The sequence below is a fragment of the Pygoscelis adeliae genome, unplaced genomic scaffold (genome assembly GCF_000699105.1).
Source record: "Pygoscelis adeliae isolate BGI_AS28 unplaced genomic scaffold, ASM69910v1 Scaffold117, whole genome shotgun sequence".
In the NCBI taxonomy this organism is placed as follows: domain Eukaryota; kingdom Metazoa; phylum Chordata; class Aves; order Sphenisciformes; family Spheniscidae; genus Pygoscelis; species Pygoscelis adeliae.
In genome coordinates, this window is record NW_008825270.1 from 5,222,784 (window position 1) to 5,243,320 (window position 20,537).

General features: G+C 37.5%; 1 protein-coding gene across 1 annotated transcript in view; it reads left to right on the plus strand.

Moving 5' to 3' along the window:
- Positions 1 to 2,497: 2,497 nt before the first annotated feature.
- Positions 2,498 to 20,537, plus strand: part of CKAP5 (cytoskeleton associated protein 5) — a 43,981-nt gene continuing 25,941 nt past the window's right edge. The window contains 17 exon segments of the mRNA XM_009329718.1: positions 2,498 to 2,594; positions 3,141 to 3,334; positions 4,479 to 4,685; positions 7,101 to 7,272; positions 8,268 to 8,400; positions 8,696 to 8,799; positions 9,171 to 9,284; positions 9,532 to 9,636; positions 12,309 to 12,398; positions 12,507 to 12,671; positions 13,492 to 13,620; positions 14,675 to 14,857; positions 15,821 to 15,934; positions 17,153 to 17,263; positions 18,501 to 18,593; positions 19,189 to 19,374; positions 19,843 to 19,937. Of these exon segments, the coding sequence (XP_009327993.1) occupies positions 2,538 to 2,594; positions 3,141 to 3,334; positions 4,479 to 4,685; positions 7,101 to 7,272; positions 8,268 to 8,400; positions 8,696 to 8,799; positions 9,171 to 9,284; positions 9,532 to 9,636; positions 12,309 to 12,398; positions 12,507 to 12,671; positions 13,492 to 13,620; positions 14,675 to 14,857; positions 15,821 to 15,934; positions 17,153 to 17,263; positions 18,501 to 18,593; positions 19,189 to 19,374; positions 19,843 to 19,937 (2,252 nt within the window). The 5' untranslated portion in view covers positions 2,498 to 2,537.

The window sequence follows — 20,537 nt, forward strand, 5'->3', positions numbered from 1 at the left end:
CATCTTTCCTGATGGCACTTGGCTGCAGAACTGCCTTGAATGACAGAAGGAAGTCTGCTGCTGTAACTGCATTCACACTAGGGCATTTCTGCATCCTTTGCTAGGTGAACTATTTGAAAAGTTTTTAATGTGGATGCAGTCTCATTTTTTATTTTGGAGAGAAATCACCACAATCAGAGCTAGATATAGCTTTACCCCCCAGCTCCATGTTTTCCATGAGTGTCTTGCTTTTGTGTGTGGGGTGGCTTTTTTTTTGTTTGGGGGTGTGTTTGGTTTTGGTTGTGGTTTTTTTTTTAAGAAGTAAAATGCATTCAATTTGAATCAGGAGGCTGTTGATTTGTATTTAATTTTGAACCCTCTCTTCCAGGTAGGCTGAAGGAGGGGATAAGAGAACAAATGAGAGGTTTGGGTAGAGAAAAAGAAAGCAGTAGAGTTTCAGAAGAATTTAAACAGATGAAAGCAGGATCCGTTGCAAAAGGCTGATGGGGCTTCTATGCAAAAAGATGTAGTAACTCACTTGCCCTGTTGACCTCTTACGATTGTTTGGTTTTGGTATGGCATTTCAAAGCTTGAGTTTTATTTTCATTGTAACTTTTAAGTCAGAGTACCTTTTTCTTGTAATGGTGTGACCAGTATTTAACCCAGAACCTTTTTTTTTTAAATAAGTTGTACATTTACAAAGATGGTGTACCAGAATTAGTGGTTCAGTAGAATGGGCTTTAGGTAGCCTCACTTCTGTGTACTTCGTTTCTTACATGATGTGCAGTGATCCCTTCATTCTCAGTGGTTTATAGTTCTAGGGGTTAATTAAGTCTTCATCTTTGGCCCTCTCAACTATTTTTTTTGCCTTTTTTTGCTTAAAAAGCAAACTTCTAGTACCACTGTGCAACTGTGCTGATGTCAAGAAAAAATATCCACATCACTGTTTGTGAAATGAGAAGGACAAACCATAATAATGCCTGGATGCACTTGTTTATATGCATAGTCAACTTCTGTCCTGACATTGACTTTTGTTTTATTGCCTTTGTGCAAATAAATAGGCTTATGCAAGTATAGTGAGAACAGTATTAACATCCATAAGAATCTATAAATATTTAAGGTAAGCTTAGTGTAGATTGGTGTGGGTGTTGGTGGCTGGTAGGGCTTTTGGGGTTTTTTGTTTGGGTTTTTTTTTGTTTGGGTTTAATTATTGGGGGGTTGGGTTGTTATTTTTTTAAGTATCTTCTAACTAATCCAGGAAGGAAGAAAAAATATTGTTTTTACTGTGGACTGTTGCTAGCCTAATTTTGCTATTGGGTTAGCTGTATGTTAGTGTTCTGTGACTGACAGAAGACTTTGGAGAACTTGCTTATATTAACTCACACCAGTGAAATTACGCTCCTAATTCTAGGTGTTAATTTTCTGCAGAGAACCTCTGTGCATTGGGTGAAATATTTTGTAGGTTAAAGTATGCAGCTTTGCTGGCATAGGCTGAATTTACATTAGGAATATTCTGCTAGTATTGTGTATTTATATGCCTTTAGTGATAAATCATTGTATATGCTGGCCAATTTTTGGAATTTTGGTCATCTTTGTCTATGCATTTGAACTGGTGTGCTGGAATGTGTTATGCCTTCTCTGGTTTGACTTTGTTTGTATAAATAATGTTGGGAGCCCTCATTACTGCTGCTGCTATTTTCATTTTGCTGATCTCCCTGCATCAGGCATATTCTCTTCTTATTCTCTGAGCAGTCAGGTTAGCTGTACAATATTTCTGAGATGGGCGTTGAGCCTGAGGTCTCATCTCTCGTACCCTAGTGGTCAGTATTCCTATTTTAATAAAAAGGAAAGGGGTGGAGGAGGAGGAAAACACTTAGGAACTTGAATGAGTAAGGATTTGAGCCCTACATGTGGTAAGAAATTGATCTCTTGTTGACAGTTGCTGATGCTGGCTACATTAGAATTAGGGCATAAAGTGGCCAGCTTGCAAAAATGGGTTTTGTTCTTCTCGCAGTACGGTTCATTTCAATTGTGCTGTTTGTAAAGTTGTTAAAATGGCTGTTCTTACACTAGCACCCGATTATTTTTTGACACTGATTCATGGCACCTGTTGCTGAAAGCACGTGTCAGTAAGAGTCGGTTTTCTAGTGTTGATGGGTACTCATTTTGTTTTAGCACCTTAATCATAGTACATTCTTCCTCAAGCTTAGATGAGGTTATATTCTGCATGGCCTTCTCAGTTTACTAAAACTTTCACAGATTGAGACTTCTAGTGTCTGAAATATTACAAATTGCACTACTCTCTAATCTTTTAATGCCTTCTGGTAGCTTTCCAGGGCTAACAAAATAGTAGTCTAGTCTTAGTAGTGCATATCTAAATACAATTACAAGCTTGGGTTGCACATTAGTGATAAGATTTGCTACAGAATTGTCTTTGTTTTGCATTTTTTTAAGTAGAAGGTATGTTGCAGGTAGCATCTGACATGTATTTTTCTGTGTTCTAACTTGTCCCTATCTCCACAGGAATTACTGTAGTTATAGAGAGAACCTGAATTACAATGGGGGACGACAGTGAGTGGATGAAACTGCCCATTGACCAGAAATGTGAACACAAGGTAGGAAATCTTGGCTTTGGCTCTGGCTTGCTGTATCTCTCTGCTGTGGTCATTCTGTGGTATTCCTCTACCTAAGTACACCATAGTTAGGTAATCTCAACAGCTGCACAGCGTGCGAATAACAGATCTGAAACTGCATCAGCTCTATCCAACCTAGAGGCTAAATAACATTTATTAAGCAGAATTTAGTAGCATGATAATCTGTATGGCATAAGTTTGTGCGCTGAAAGATCAGTGCAGTCATTCATGTGGAGAAATTACTCATCTGTAGTTGAAACTATTGTTGGGCTCCCACCTGCTCATCAGTGGTTGTTAGAGCTTATGAAGAGCAGTGGGGAAGACTGGCATGTCTCTATCCAGATCATTCCTCGCAGGAGAAGAATGAGTATTTTGTCCTGTTGCATGTTATTCATATAGTCATCGAAGAGAAATCTTGCAGATGCCAGCTTACTGAGCACACTTTCAACTATGATTGAAGAACTCTGCGAGATTGGTGAGTTAAGATTGTACTAACACAATGTTTAAACGTCTGATTTCTGCTTCCAGCTGTGGAAAGCCAGATTAAATGGTTATGAAGAAGCCCTTAAGCTCTTCCAGAAGATAGATGATGAAAAGAGTCCTGAGTGGTCTAAGTATCTTGGATTGATAAAGAAATTTGTGACAGACTCCAATGCAGTGGCTCAGTTGAAAGGACTGGAAGCAGCGCTTGCTTATGTTGAAAACGCTCATGTAGCTGGGAAGTAAGTAGCCTTTTCTTGCTAGTAGTAGGCTGTTAGGACAGTTTAATGTGCCTCTCTGAGAAAGGCTGCAGATAAATTGTACAGTGGCCACTAACAATTCTGATCTTTACTGTTGAGAGCAGAACTTGCTTTCTGATCTAGAGAATTTGCCAAATGGTAGGCTTTCCCTGTAGATGGCCTCCGTGTGCATGTTAACTTGTCAGAAATTACTTACAATGTTCAAAGAAACTGCTAAAAGCAGTAGTAAAGACTTCTGAAATGGTAATGAATCAGTAATTTGGTGGTGTAGGTGCTGTGAACTGGAATCCCTGTTCTTGTTTGACTAAAACGGTCTGTATGTACAGGGAGCCTTTTCTTCCAGGGAGATATTTGTGTAATTCATCCGTGAAATAAAATGCAGTTATGTTTATGCAGTGTTGCATCCAGCTTAACCAATATGAATCTTCATACCTGCCAATTTCTTCATGGGATGTCTTTTAGTATTCACTGTTGTCTAGCCCATGAAATAGCCCATACTCCTGAGGGTGAAATAAAAACACCTAATGGGCCAGATCAGTGCTTTGGTCCACTGACTTTGTGTCCTGATGAAATGAATAAAAGTCTTACTTAAAAAACAAATAAACAAACTCAAAGCTTTGTTTAAATTAAGGGGTTTGGAAGGTTGTTAGGTTTTTAAGTGGTGTAAATGATTTAGTTGATTGGAAGCTTTGAAATAGATGTGAAATCCTGTGCTGGGATTATGCGCCAATACTGTATGCTAGTTAACTGTGCTGTATGCTAGTTAACTGTAATGTATGCAATTCCAGGAAATAGCATTTATTTGTGGACCTTGACTAATGTATATTAATGAATACACTTCTGAGAAAATGTGTACTATTCACTGTCTGGTGTAGTCCAGTATTAGGAACATGTTAACTAGCACTCAGTCTGCAGGAGTTCTTTTGATTTAAACTAGAGGTTGAAGTCATCTCTTACAAAAGGTTACTACCTTCAAAGTTAACTTAGAATTTTGTCCCTATTATATGAGGACTTCCTGAGTTTTAATCCATGTTTTGGGTGTTGTGTGTGCTTTTGTTTGTGGATAATGGTGTAGAACACCTAATTCACTTAAATGTTCCAAAAGTAACGCTTTCCCCTCTTTCAGGACAACAGGAGAAGTAGCATCTGGAGTTGTAAATAAAGTGTTCAATCAGCCAAAAGCCAGAGCAAAAGAGCTGGGTCTAGATATATGTCTAATGTATATAGAAATTGAGAAAGGGGAGGCAGTACAAGAAGAATTACTAAAGGGTCTGGACAACAAAAACCCGAAAATCATAGTAGCATGTATAGAGACACTGAGGAAAGCACTAAGGTAAGCTTTTAGTTCGCGGTGTTTGGTTTTTTTCCTTCTCTTTCCCCTCACCCCAGCAGTATGTAGTCTAATTTGTTGCTTAAGTCTTTAGCTGGCCCTTGTTATTGTTGAATAGGATGTATCTTTACTGAACTGGTATTTTCTGACAACAACTGTTGAGAGCATCATGGGATTTGTTAGATGTGAGGGATGTCTTTGTTGTACAAGCCTCATCTGGATCACTTTCGTTCCTGGCAACTGTTTACCAAACTTCCATTTTTACAACGGACCTCTGAAAGAAGGGCAGCATTAGTGAGTCTTGTTCCAGACTGTGGAGCTTCTCTTCTGAATAGCTGAAATAAACTCACTGATGGGAAAACTAAAATGTAGTGTTTTTAAAAAAAAAAAAAACACAACACTATTTTGATGTGAGCATCTTTAATTGGGTACAGTAAATTTCTCTTGTCCATATAAGAATTTATTAAAAAGAAAAGCTGATAATGCTCCCTAAAAATCAAATCCAGTTTAATTAAGATGGGGTAGTTAGTTTCAAGGTTAGATTTGGAACATCTTTTTTTGTTCCACTTCAAGTATGTTTGCTGCCTTTGTGAGTTGAGTGAAAAATATGGGGGTTTTATCAAATTCTTACACTTGGTGTATATAGAATTCACTGTCCATTAGATTGTTTGGGTTTTTTTTAAAGGAAACAGATAATTTTGGTATTAATGGACAGAGCACTTTTTTTCTGAGTAAAGTAGTTCATGTGAAAACTGTATAATATAGATGGAGAGTGTCTTATGCTAGCTATTTTTTAGCGAACTTGCTGAGGCACATGTATAGATGGTCCTTGTTAAACTAATGGTTTCAGACTTCTGTAATAGAAGTCAAAATAAAGCACGGGTCTTAGCACATTACCTACGCTTCTACTAAGTGAAACTACTGTCCCACATTTAAGAATATATTTTAGCTATTTTAAATTGCCTTATCTAATCAGATGTCCTTTTAACAGTACAGTGTAATTAGAAACCTGTGTAACCTTCCTCAATATCTTTCAACTAACCACGCCTATAAAATGTGCCACATCTGCCTATTTTTTTTTTATATGCCGTATTTTATTATCTTTGAGATGGCAAGATCAAATTCTTTCATGGAACCCTATTGACTTAGCCTTCGTCTTCTGCTTCTGAGCTGTGTTGCTACCTAAATTTGTCTTGTGCTTTAACAGGGTTTCTGCATTGATAACGAAATTTGTCTGTGTTGTACCTACGTGGGTAGCTTGAGTGCATAACTAGTTTAGCTTCTGGTGTGTTTTAATCTTGTGCTAAGGTTTCTGTTCTTTCTTGTGTTATATGAATTGGATAAGAATAAGAGAATTTGCATAGGCGCTCTTCCTAATATGCTCTTTTTTGTGTCATGGTAGAAAAACAAAAACTTTGGGCAACTCATTTGTTCATATTCTGCATTTAAATTGCATTGTTTCTAAGACTGGAGTCTCTTGCAGGTTTTAATACTTAGTATTTCTCAAAGTGGGCTTGGCAACAAAATGTTTAGCACTAGAATTTTTTAAAAAATGAGATGTAAGTTTTAGTTCTTGAGCAGCCATTTTTACTAGCTTTTTCATGTGGTACTTGGTTGAAGGGAAGCAGAAGAAAAAGTGTGACTGGTGGAAAGGTTAATTCCGAATTCTCAAGGAAAAGAAATGGTTCTGAATCAAAAAAAATTAGGGCTTGTGAAGTGATTTAGATCTGCTTTAGGAACTGTAGCAGTTAACTTTACTATGAGTATGGAAAGAAAGTTCTCATTCAGCAGTAATTGAAAAAGGAAATTTAGTGTATTAAGTTCAACAACATGTAGAATCTGCTGACAGGGAAGGGTGATTGGCTGGGGAAACTTGTTTTCTGTGTCCTTTCAGCAGCACATATTTCAACATGTGTATTTTCTGTGAAGATGACCCAAGCTCACTATAATTATCTGGTCTAACAAGTGGAAAAGTGACTAATGCTTTTACTGCAGTTTGCCTCCAAGGATAGACAAAGGAGATTCTATTCTGATTTAAAAAAAAAAAAAGTAGGTCATACAAATTTTGGTCTAAGGACACTTTTTTCTTCTCTTTTCTCCCCCCCACCCCCCGGCAAGAGAACAGATTGAAGCAGCAGATTGTATTAAGTACTTTGAAGTAATTTCAGAGGCCTGATTTTGTAATTCCAAGCTAGGCGTGGAGGGTAATTATGATAGGGCAAATATTCTTTAAATTTTACAGTAGCTTAGTAGCTTCACAGAATAATAGCTATAATAATGATTTCGGTAATGACACAATCCCTAAAAGTGCACTGGAAGCATTTCATAGATTGTTTAAAAAAAAATCAGTTATTATTTGTGGATCACTCTCTGGTTCCTGCCTGGACTCTGATGCTATTCTATGTTTTTAACTTTTAGTGAATTTGGTTCAAAAATAATCTCACTGAAGCCAATCATTAAAGTATTGCCAAAACTTTTTGAGTCTCGGGAAAAGGCTGTTCGAGATGAAGCCAAACTCCTTGCTGTGGAGATCTACCGTTGGATAAGGGATGCTCTGAGACCTCCATTGCAGAACATTAATTCTGTTCAGGTACGCTGAGAAAACACTTCCATGCTCACCCTCCCTGATCCTGTGCTGTTGGGCATTCTTAAAGTCAAAGCTGGAATTTTTCAGTAACAACAATGTTATTTTTTAGCCTCCTGTAACTTTACCTAAAATGCTAGTCCCTCTTTGTTCTTTGTAAAGAAATCGTGACAATGTTTTTTTTGTTGCTCTGAATATATGTGAAGCTGTGGGGGGGAAGCATCATACTGAAACTGAGGAGGGGATTTGAGAAGTAGAATGGTATTTCTTGGAGACCTAACCCAAGGGCAAATGGTTACCCTTATAAAAGACCCCTGCATTGAAAGTCTTCAAGTCGACCGTTTTCCTTCTTTTTCCCTGAAGTTTTCTCCTCTACACAGCCCTTCAGACTTGTTCTGGTGGTGCTCAGGATGTGACTGTTCCACTTCAGGAAGTGGCATTACATTATGATAGGTAACTATGCTATTGTACATGGAAGATCCCATTATTTTAAAAATTTTTTATGCATCCTTCCCTCCTACCCACTTGAGTTAATTATGTTCAGGTGGAAAGCAGTAGTTTGCTGGAAAAAGGCATGGTTTAAAGAAAACCAAACTGTCTCATCAAATGTAGCTCAACATGTTTGCTTTGTCTTAGTTTTAGTGTGTAATAATAGCATGGCAGTAACAAAAAGATCTTCCTTCATGCTCAGCCTTTTTTATTTTAAAGCTTCTACAGAGGGGACACACCATTCTGACTGTTCTACAGTTCGTTCTTATGTAAATGCTTTGCGTTGATATTTTTGTTGATGATACTCTGTTTTGTGGATATACTTGGTCAAAAGCTTCTGAACAGTGAATGTGAAGGGGATGTCACTTCTTTGGTGGCAGAAAAAAGAACTTGAAAGGTAGTGCTATCTTGGCTTTGAAATGGAAAAATTCCATTGCTTTCCATGAAGCGTTTTTTGTCTTGGGTTATGTACAAAATGTCTCTGATACGATGATTCTTTTCTCTTTTGGCAGCTAAAAGAACTGGAAGAAGAGTGGGTCAAAGTGTCATCAGCTGCTCCTAAGCAGACCAGGTTCCTGCGTTCCCAACAGGAGCTGAAAGCAAAATTTGAGCAGCAGCAGGCAGTTGGAGGAGATGCAGATGGAGGTAAATTATTTAATCTCTGAACTCCGTTGGAAAGTACATCACTGGTATATTATTTGTGAAGGAATGCATTCGATTGTAAAGGTGCTTTTACTCAAACTGGTGCAAAACACGTGTGGTGCAATACACAACAAGAAAATGTGGCTGGGGCAAAAACTTTATATGAAAGAGTATCTGTCCTTTGGAATAGCAAAATCACAGCTGCTGATAGTACTTCTTAAACAATGAGCCTTAGGTGGTGCTGTAGTCAAAATTTCATTTGTCACTCTGCTTATATCTTTCTCTTTTCTGGTTGCAGGAGGTGATGATGAGGAAGAGGCAGTACCACAAGTAGATGCATATGAGTTGCTTGAAGCTGTAGAAATTCTTTCCAAGCTTCCCAAAGACTTCTATGAGAAAATAGTAAGCATAAACTTATACTACCAGTTAATTCTATGACATGTGGAGCTAACGAGTCTTAAGACTTACTAGCATTCTGCAATGCATGCTTTACTGCTACAAGGATAATAACAAACTAGTGTAAGTAAAATACAGACTATCATAAATAAGTGTTAAAATTTGATTTACCAGCAAGAAAGCTGTAATTTTAAGGCTGAGAGATGTCCTGGCAAAGGACTGTATTTCATATTTCATTGCAATTATTGATGTTGAACTGTAGGGAGACTTTGGCTTTCTCAGGATAGAATTAAGTTTTAAAATCTATGGCTTGTGGCAAGTATGCTTCTCTAGAACTGTTTGCATTTATAAATGAATGTAAATTATTTGTTCCGCAGGAAGCAAAAAAGTGGCAAGAAAGGAAAGAAGCTCTAGAAGCTGTTGAACTGCTGGTGAAAAATCCCAAATTGGAATCAGGAGACTATGCAGACTTGGTGAAAGTTCTCAAAAAGGTAATAAATAAAACCCAGAGTGCACATATGGTTTAATATTTTTTATAATTTATTTGTATTATTCTTTAAAAGTTACAATTGAGATAATACTCATCACTAGAAAATTATTAGCTGGAACAGTGATGGAAGTAACCTGATCTGTGGCCTACTGACTATTCTAAGAAATTCTTCCAAGTCTCTGAAACTTGATTTTTTGGTCTTTAACATTGGGGGTTTTTTGGGGTTTTGTTTTTTTTTTTCTCCTCAGGTTGTTGGAAAGGATACAAATGTTATGTTAGTTGCTTTGGCTGCCAAATGCCTTACTGGACTAGCTGCTGGCCTCCGAAAGAAATTTGGACAGTATGCAGGGCATGTAAGTAAGAGTATGTACTTTTTTTCTGTTTTTATTGATGCTGGACACCTTACACACCCACACCCACCCACCACCCCCTGTCAAATCTTGATATTTATCAAAGGTATTCTTTGTACAATTATGAATGCTTACCTACCCCTTAGTGGAGCAAGCAGTGAAATATCTGCCAAGATCTCTTGCAGCTTTAAGGTTAAAAGGACCTTGTTTATTCACATTCGGCAACATGAAGCTTACTATTGCAATAAATCTTCTGTACTAAGACAACTCTGAATTACTCTGCCATGAAATGAACTTTATTTACATTACCTCATCCTGGAGATACACCCACAGAAATGCCTTTATAGACCATAGTGGAAAAAAATAGCTTCTAAACCTAAGTTCTACTTAGCAGCTCCATGATGTATGTTTTAGGTTGGTTGGGTTTTTTTGAATGTTGGGGGAGGGTTGGTGGTGGATTTTTATTTCTTGTTGTCTGGGTTTTGTGGGGTTTTTTGTCTGCTTTAAATAGCCAAACTACTGAGATTTTTTGTACCAAAATGTTCTCGTGATCTAGTTTAATGCTCCTCTCTGTTCTCCTTTGCTACTCTTCTCTTACCAAGAGCTAATATCAGGGAATACAGGGAAGCTTAACCAGTCTCTGCAAAGAAAGGGAGATTTTAATTAATTGCAGTTACCTCACTTGTTTCTCAAGCCTATGTTGCTGTGTTCTTTAAGCTTCTCAAACAAATTTTTCTTGTGATAAGCAAGAGTGATGGGGGTAGAGCTTAGAGACGGAGAAAACTGATGTCTCTGGCTGCTGGTAGTGTTACATTTTTGTCATGAATTGGAAAGTTACTGAATCTCACTGCTTCAGAAACATTCAAGTCTCTTGAACTCTGAACAGCAGTTTAGACAAAGCCTCTTTCTTTCTGAAAGCTGTCGGTAGTTGTAAGAAGCATTCTTACATCTGTTTACACTTGATTTGTGTTTTAAAGGTTAACCCTCATAGCTACTGAGTTAGTATTGAAAAAGCCGAGCCTCTGAATTAAGGGTATAGCTCCATGGTTGCCAAACAAATGGCATTGAGAAGATGACTTTTTTCAGTACTGTAATGGCAGCTATGGATTGCATAATCTCAGCACTCATTTTACCAGTTCACTTGATCTGTTTGCTGGATTTATTTACTAGTGAGGAAGATGTTGACTTCTCCTGAGAGTGGGCATTTGAAGTGTTATAAAACAGAACTGTTGCTAGTATTGTGGGGTTATAAACTCTATTAGTTAAATATAGGACTGTAATGTTACAGTCTGTAGTCTATGTTAAAACAAGAGTGATGAAATCAAGCATAGAACCATAGTACTCACTGTAATTGAGTGCATGTGGCCCAACTTCACCTCTGTTGACTGCCTTTGGAGCCCTGGACTGACTTTTCTTCCTTTCCTCCTTCTCTCATGTAGGATGTGGCTTCTAACTTCCATGTTAAAAAAATATTCATTCTAGCTGTCAGCATTTTCTAAACCAGAGATTTAATGATTTTAAATATCTCCTTCCTATGACTTTGTTCTCTGTAGGGTTTAGGGGTGTCTAGCACCTGCAGTAGCGTGTATGAGGGTCTTTATGGTGCCATTCTGTATTATTTGAAGCTTTTTTAATGCTAAAGTCTTTGTGAACAAGGAATTTGCAAGATGCGGCCCAGCAAAGGATGCCAGCTGAGCCTAGGTCACTGTGTGTCGCAAGGGGTTGAGATCTCATAGTCAGCTTCTGAGTAGAAAGCATTATCTGTGGAAAATCTATTTTGAATTATACAAGAGCTTATAACTTCTGTAAGGCATCAGTCTGCTTCGAAATTATGAACTGCGTTATGTTTATGAAAATCTTGAAAATAGCCTCCTTCCCACAGTTAAAAGCTCTGTATGTTTCTGACTCACTGACAGAAGTTCTTACTGTTACAGAGATCATACTTAAGATGGAGCTGCTCGTATTACTGACACATGAGAATGTCCACCGATTTCTTTTTTTTTCCTTCAATTTTTTATTTATTTATTTTATTTTATTTTTCAGCAGTGACTGACTGAGCAGCTAGATTGGGTATAAATTGCTGTGAAATTCCAGTATGGCATAGTTTAGTGTCAGGTGTGCTTTTTCAAGGTGATAGATCTGAAAAATACTGCTCCAGGAAGGATTCACGTTGCTTTAGAACCATGGCTTTGTCAGCTGTGGATCAAATGAGGGCTTCTTAATGAGCCATGCTGAGTGCTGTCAGGAAGCTGGGAAAGAGGAGACAGGTTATATACCTCCTTGGATTCTTAGAGTACAAGAGCACAGCACTCTGTGCTGTGAAATTGTTTAATTTCCATTATATTGCTCTGTGTTCCAAACCAGTAGAGCCAGAGTATTCATCTGTAATCACGTGAACTTGTATATCTGCCTTTTGTTTAGCTTTGCTATGAAATTGCTCAAAAACCTATGTTTTGTTAATAGACTGACTGGAATGAATTTAATATTGCAGATCAGCTAGAATAAACTATTTCATACTGCTGTTGTGTACCCCTGGAGGGGGCAGCAGTGATGTTTGCATTATTTGCTTCTCTGCAAAATACTAGGGAGCAGACTATCAGGCTTTCCTGATAATTCCTGATGTTAGTGAAAAGTGGATTGACTTTTTTGTTTGTTTCCTTTTCCCTTTTCCATAGGTTGTTCCAACAATCCTGGAGAAATTTAAAGAGAAGAAGCCTCAGGTAGTGCAGGCACTGCAGGAGGCTATTGATGCAATCTTTCTTACAGTAAGTAGGAGTGACAATTTTCCCGTTGTCTGAGAATTGGTCTCTAATTTTGATTTGCTTTTTCTCTTACTTCACTGAAACTAATGACTTCTTTATCCGACACCGTAGACCACATTGCAGAACATAAGTGAAGATGTGTTGGCAGTGATGGACAACAAAAACCCAACAATTAAGCAACAAACATCCCTTTTCATTGCAAGAAGCTTCCGTCACTGCACACCTTCTACTCTGCCAAAAAGCCTGTTAAAACCTTTCTGTGCTGCACTTCTCAAGGTAAAGCAGGAGGAGTTGGTGCTTCTCTGGCATTGACTCGAGCACTGTTGTTGTAAAGTGTTGGATTGTTTTGGGAGAAAGATCCTTCTGGTAGTGCAAGGACTGAAGAGTTCTTGTGTGCTATGTAGCCATCAGAGTCAGTTTTGACTGATGTTAAACTTGATGACTGTCAGTCATGGGAACAGTTTAGTCTCCTTTTTCTTAGCTTCTCTGAAACTGAAGACTCACCAAGTTTATAATAGATTAAGACAGTGATTTGCAACTATTAAACTTCTGGGCACTGTGCCACTTGCTTCTTGCAGACATCTCTAGCAAGCTTTTGTTGGAATGCTACATATAATTTACCATGAATAAAAGAACCATCATTGATTCATACGCTGCAATTACACTAGAGCATTTATCAGTGTAAACGATAATGATGTATACTTTTTTCTTATTGCAAAATAGCCCTTTCCTCATTATGGGAAATATCCCTGGCTTCAAAAATGGAGATTTGAACAGGGTTGCAGAACTTCAAACTCCTTGTGAACTTTCATGGTGTTGCAGTATCTATTAAAGCATGAATGTTTACCCTCTTCGTGTTGTGTGAAAGGTCCAAAGATGAGAAACTGGCTGTATCTGAGAAACAGTAGACTTGATCAGTACCTAGGAAAACAGAAGTGAAAAACAACCTTTTTCTTTCTGCAATGGGATGTTAAGGATTATTCTGTAGTAGATATAGATTTTAAAAAAAGGGAGGGGATTTATACAGAAGATGGATTTAAGAATCTGTTTAGATATGAGCTGCAAGTCATATGATACAAGTTGTCTTTCTCTGCAGCATATCAATGATTCTGCGCCTGAGGTAAGAGATGCTGGATTTGAAGCATTAGGCACTGCCTTGAAAGTGGCTGGAGAGAAAGCTGTGAACCCTTTTCTAGCAGATGTAGACAAACTAAAGCTTGATCGGGTGAGTTTGTTGTCATAAATGTTGTAACAAACAAACAAAAAAAGCTCAGTTTATCCATTTAAGATGCATCTTAGGCTAGAAAACACTGAAGTGGATGCTTTAGCTAATGACTTTCAGCACAGATTTTTGAAAATTTATTTTTTACTTAAAAGTTACATATTGCAGGGAATCGGAAAAATCTCATTATTTCTTGCTAGATTATCACGCATCTTTTCTTTGACTTTCCACTACCTAAAATACATTAGTATGTTAACATTGCACCTTTTCATTCTTATGTAAAGTATCTGTTTGGCTTCAAGGCTCTATTATCGATGAGGTGGGTTGTGAGGTTTGATTTGTTGGTTGGGGTTTTTTTGGTTGGGTTTTTTTTTGTTGGTTGTATGTGGGGTTTTGTTTGTTTTTGCTTCAGACAGAGAAAGTGTTCAAAGCTCAGGGTTTTAGGTTATAACCACATGGTCTAATTCTATATTACTAGACAGGATTTGGTATTAAAGACTTACTTTCCAGCAAGAAAGTTTTCGTGCTTTTGCATAAGCTGACAGGTTTGATTGAATGATGATTTTATAATTTAAGGTGCTAAGAATTAGTCTTTAGAGCATCTATAAGTATCGGGAGGTGTGTGTCAATGCTTTATGTGTATAAATGCACTTCATTTTGAACTAGGAAAATTATTCTAGCAATACAGTGAATGGCTGATGCTGTTGACTTGTTAACATTACTACTGTAAGGAACACAGGCCAACAAAATTTTGTGATGTAAACAAACTCTTCACATTTTTTCCAGAGCAGTCAAGTTTGAGCCACTGCTGTTGAAGGGACACTGTACATCCAATTGTGGTAGCTAAATAGCTTTTTTCTTCCCCCCCCCCCCCCCTTTTTTTTTTTTTTTTTTGTTTGTTATAAGTCCTTTGTTATGCTGCAACTTAATGTGCAGGGATTTTCAAATTTAAGTACAAGACAGGGACTTTCTTAATACAGCTAAAAGCTATTAGGAAATTCAATGGTTTTGTTCTTTTTCCCCCCCCCCCCCCCCTTTTTTTTTAACTGCTTGTCAGATTAAAGAGTGTGCTGAGAAGGTAGAACTGGTTTATGGTAAAAAGACAGGAGGAGCTGCTGAGAAAAAAGAAGGCAAGCCTATTATTGGAAAGACCCCTGCCCTTTCAGGGACTGGTGGAGATAAAGAAACAAAAGATGCAGCAACCAAACCAGGACCACTGAAAAAAGCACCTGCTGTGAAGGTAAGAGAGATTGCCAAGAGGTTTTCTGACAATCGTGGCTGTCTCTGCATCGAATAGTTACTTACTGAAGATCAAAGGTGGCCTGTTGAACATCTCCTTCCGCTGAGGAATCACTGTCCTTCTGTTAGGGGTAGGTGAGCCCAACAATAAAAAGAATCTGGGACGTTCCGAGAATGTACTTGGTGAAATCTCAGTTTTTAATGATACAAACTGTTTTGTCACTTACATCTTAATACCAGATTTTGATATTGAAATAGTGATAGACCACTGGAGGCATTCAGAGGAGTCTCAGATGTAACGTTACTGTATCACCACAGAGCACGTTAATATTTGGCTGAAGTCAAGGTCTCTTCTTATAGCTAGCAAGGTTACTACTTAAATGTTGAGTATTCTCTTCAGTGTTGTTTTTAGTTTGTTACCATAAATAATTTGAACCATTAGCCTGTATTACTTTAAAATGATTATTTGGATTTTAAAAATTGACCTAAGTAGTACTATAGATGGTCTTTGTAACACCCTACTTACTTCTCCAGGTGGGAAACCTGGAAGTGAATAGTAAAATAGATCATATTTTTTTAAAATCTATTGATACTCTGGTAGCCTTGAAAAGAGATACCAGTTGCCAAGTTTAGTATCTAATCAGTATCCATAGGAGAATATATAGATGAATTCAGTATTGCCTGAGCCTTCACAAATAGATAAATTCTTTCCCTTTTCATCTTTTATTGTCTTGTGTGTCCCTGTTACTGTACATGTTTTCTAAAACCTGGTAGTCTGAAAGCAACATGAATTAAATAAGCTTTAGCAGGAAACTATTTCTTTGCCTGCAGCTGTTATAGTACTAGAGAGATACGTATTCTTTTGACATTAGAATGTAGAAGTGTGGAAAAACAGCAGTTCTCTTGGTATCTGATGAACTAGAGACCTGTTTGATCTTGGCTAACTTGTCCTTTTCCTTTTTAGCCTGGGGGCCCACCCAAGAAAGGCAAACCAGCTGCAGCTGCAGGTATGGGAGGTGCTGGGGTTAAAGGCAAGAAGGGTCCTGAGACCAAAGAAATATTTGAATCTGAGCTCTCGGTAAGTATTCTGCTGTTGTCTGATATACGAAGTCCTCTGTATAAGGAGCTTTGGTTAATCACTTCTTCGGCTACTACAGAATTTTTCACTGAAGTTGGGGCTTTTTGTTAGGACAAGGGAAAGCAATACATCTAAATAAATGGAATTCATAACTGGTAAAATGGGTGTTCGATATATTCTGGTAAATACACCTGTTCTTCAGGCTGTCGTTGGTACCAGGCCATATAAGACAGTGAACAATAAATCATGCTAATATTATAGGGTATATCATGTTGTACCTGAACTAGGAACAGATGAAAAAAGTGATGATATGACTACTTTATATGTAACTTAAGATGCATGGCTTGCTGAAGGTGTCTGGTATTAAAAGCCTGAGAATGCAGTATTCTAGAGTTTATAATTGAAATCTGAAGTAGAATACAGTAATAATTAAATGAACTAACGCAAGTTTATTCTGTGCTGTTCATCCTAAATTACACTTCAAGAAAATTATTCAATTCTGCATGTTAATTGAGCATCTACCTATCTTCTTGGTAGGGAACCAGGTAACTAAACTAGCTTTTTGATACTGTTTGACCTACAGATATTAAAGCTTTGCTAGATGTATCTGCAAGTTTTTTGGACTGTCAGCTCTCTTTAGAGTGTTGCTTAGAATGAATACTTTCCAGTATGTATCCAGTTTATATTGCTAGTTATGCAGTGGAAAATGAGTATACACTTCCTGAAGGTGATAGAGAGACCAGTGAAACAAGAGAAGTTTTTATCATTTTTCATATACTAAATAACTTTAATTCTTCATTTTGCTAAAATGGATGCAGAAGATGTGTCTTCTCCCATCCACCCTCATCAACCACTGATTCATTGCTGTGAATGTTTATTCAGACTTCATACAAAATTATCTTGCAAATTTTAGGTTACATCTACTTGATTCTGTAAGTAGATAGTGGCTATTCAGGGTTATTTTTAACTGTCTGCACAAGTTATCATACTTTTAGGGGTTACTTTTCTGTTGCAGTGCAATTTAGCAGCTTCCTAAATTCTTAAGGCCCCTAAACTGTAATCCATACAAAATCTTTCAACTTATAACAGAAAACTTTTCATATTTTGTAAATGCACCACAGTGCAAGGGTCATTCCAGTATATTACCTGTCCTTAAGGCTGCTGCCCCCCTCTGAAGGGATACAGTGGGGTGTTAACCTTACTCTGATCTGCCTGCAGATAGAAGTATGTGAAGAGAAAGCTGCTGCTGTCCTTCCAGCTTCTTGTATCCAGCAGTTGGACAGTGGTAACTGGAAAGAGAGGCTTGCCTGCATGGAGGAGTTTCAGAAGGTAAGTTTGTAGCAGTTGATAAGAAGAGAGGCAGGTAAGAAAGCAAGCAAGCAATAATTTCTTCAGCTTTTTAGGCCTGGTAACTCTTTTAAAAGACATGCCAGTAATAGTGATATGTCAGCACTTCAGATGGATTAAACAATACTTGCAAAAGACAGGTGGCTTAGATAGTTCAAATTGGCTCTTATTCCATAACAATAGTAGAATAAGTCTTTTAGTTTAATATAGGTAGTTATGCTTTTGTCAAAAATATTTGTACGTGGATTGAGGATGCATAGAGGTCTTTTTAAAACAGTAGGTAATTTTAAAGCTTCGTCTCAAAGATAACTAGGTTTAAACAAAAAGTTTTGCAATGACTGGGTAAAACCGGTTGGAAGTAAGTCCCTGCTGACTGCATGTTAGGCAGCAATTGATTATAATACTAAAATTTCAATTGGCAAATAGTTGATGTTTGAAGCCTTATACAATACCAGCAGTCTTCACAGCTGGTGGCGAGTGCTTCAGGTAGTAACAAACAAAAAAAAGCATCATGTGTCACTCAAATGTGAAGCCTGGCTTTCTTCCCATGGTATCTGTCATAAGACCTTTGAGAGTTCACATTCAAGAAGGCATCAACTGTAGATGTACAAATAGTGCATACCGCTACACCATTACAGTTGCAACTGAGCTTTAGTATTTTAGTGGAAAAGGTGACTAACTTAAATTATGAAACAGTGACTGGCTGCACTGAAATGCTGCTGTAGAAGCCAACTTTACTTAAATGTAAAGATGTTACAGTTTCAGTGGAATGGATAAGCCTAACAACAAATAAAAACAGTAATTTAGGCTGCATTCAGGCTTAATCTCTGCTGTGTAATCAGCATTCCAATGTGAAAGGTGCACAGTATACTTAATCGTTTAAAAAAAAAAAAGGCAGCTTGGGGGTTTCTTCTAGTTAAGTGTTAATTTCCCAGGGCTGGAATGCCAATAGTGGTTGTAAGGACACTTGTTAAAGAACATAAAGTGTAGCAATGTGAATGCTGTAGTTTAAATGTTGGTTCAGAACCTGTAAAGTGGGTTTTCTTATAAAAGTGGGTCCTGTAGTACGGCTCTTCAGGTAAATTCTTATGATAAGAATTTCTGCAACTTTAGTTCAATATTAAGAAAATATTTACAGGACAGTTGAGGTAACTTCTGTTTGGGTTTTGGGTTTTGTATCACTTGTGACCCACTGGCTAACATAACGTTTATCATTTAGGCTGTTGAGCTTATGGAGAGAAGTGAAATGCCTTGCCAAGCTCTAGTAAGAATGCTGGCCAAGAAACCTGGTTGGAAGGAAACAAATTTTCAGGTAATACATTATCCTTCAGTAACTAACAGTCCATTTTTGTTACTTAATGTGAGCTGTGCTTCCAACTAAAAGGCTGTAGGTGCCTATATGTCATTGATGACAGTCCTAGTACTGTGACCACAGTTGTATCTGTAGTCAATGAGAATATAAACTCTGAAATTAGATTTTATTTCTGCTGACAGCTGAGACTTAGAGACAACATTTGAAGATATCTAGATGTATATGTATGTGTATACATGTATGCGGATATGTGTGTGTATGTATGTGTGTATATATAAATTCTAAAAGTAGATAATGGCTGCCCAGTATTATTGATTGTGCATATACATACATGTATTTGTGTGTGTAATCACACAAAATCATATATACAAGTGTGTGTATATAAAATATGTATTTGTGTACACATGTGTTTGTGAACACAAACAAAAAGTATAAAAACATTTGTGTGTATATACACAAATACATATTTTATGTATACATTTGTGTTTACCCACAAATACATATTTTTTTTATATATCTATAAATATACAGAATAAAAAAAGGTCTAAACTACATGAAGACATGAGTAACTTCCTTGCTGTTATGGACATTCCAGGTGATGCAGATGAAACTGCATATAGTTGCATTGATTGCACAGAAAGGAAATTTCTCCAAAACTTCAGCACAGGTTGTGATGGATGGTCTTGTAGACAAGGTTGGTGATGTGAAATGTGGGAGTAATGCAAAAGAAGCCATGACAGCAATAGCAGAGGCATGTCAGTTGCCATGGACTGCTGAGCAGGTGAGTGAGCAGCAAAGGTATTCTTCCAGTAAATAAAATCAGAAATATTATATGGGGTGTTCTTTCAGTCCGAGGAGTAAATCCTAAATCTTTGGTTTTTCTCTGTTGCCTGAAAGTGATTTGTTTCCTCTCAAGATACCTTCTAAGGCAGAAGTTAAATACAAGTTCCTCCAAAAGAGGAAATAACGAGTAGTAAATCAGTATTTTGCTGAAATACTGCCAAAGCAGGTACACATCCATAATAAAGGTATCTCTGGCTGCCTTTAAGTACTTTAGGAACTTCTGGTTCACTTTAGCTGCAATCATGTTCTGCTACAGTGGCACAAAATTCTTTTCTCATGTTACCCCAGCTGTTTCTGTTTACTTGCAATGCCCTGTGGTTTTTGCAGGTGTCTTCACTCCTTTATTACAGTGCTTTGTCACCTGGTTTGCCAGCGAAAATTTACACTTAACTCTCTTCTGTTCCAGGTTGTGGCTATGGCTTTCTCTCAAAAGAATCCTAAAAACCAGTCAGAAACTTTGAACTGGCTTTCAAATGCAATTAAAGAGTTTGGCTTTTCTGGGTACGTCTTTTAAGTAAAATGCTAAGAGAAACTTGAATGAAAGCGTTTCTAATCTAGGACTAAAAATCCATTGTTCTCTGCTAAATTGGTCTGAAGAGGGTGGCTGCAAATGCATCTGAACTTTTGTTCCTTAAACTCTGATGCTGGCTCTAAATGTGTAAATGAAAGTATCTGACATTACTAACAGGATAGGATACTATTACACTACTAGATACTTTATTTATCACCCTGCCTTCTCTGAAGAGCACTTTTTTAAACTTTATCTACTATAGGAGTGGGCTGAGCAAGGAGCTGTGGTATTGTATGTCTGTTGTTCCTGTTCTACTTGGATACACCTGCATCCAGGTGGATCACTATTTTATAGTTTAAAAAAAACAAAACCTGACAGCCTACAGAAGAGTACATACCAGCATGCTTATTGCTCTTCTTGGGAGAGATTTTGAGGCTGATAACAGGATGAAGTCTTAGCTAACAAAGTAGCCATTATTGCAACTGGCACTGTGAGGGTAAGAAATGGATTCTTCATCAGAACCAAGGATAGCATTCCTTAACTTTTAATCATCACTCTTAACTGAATGTGGTCAAGCGTATGTAATACAG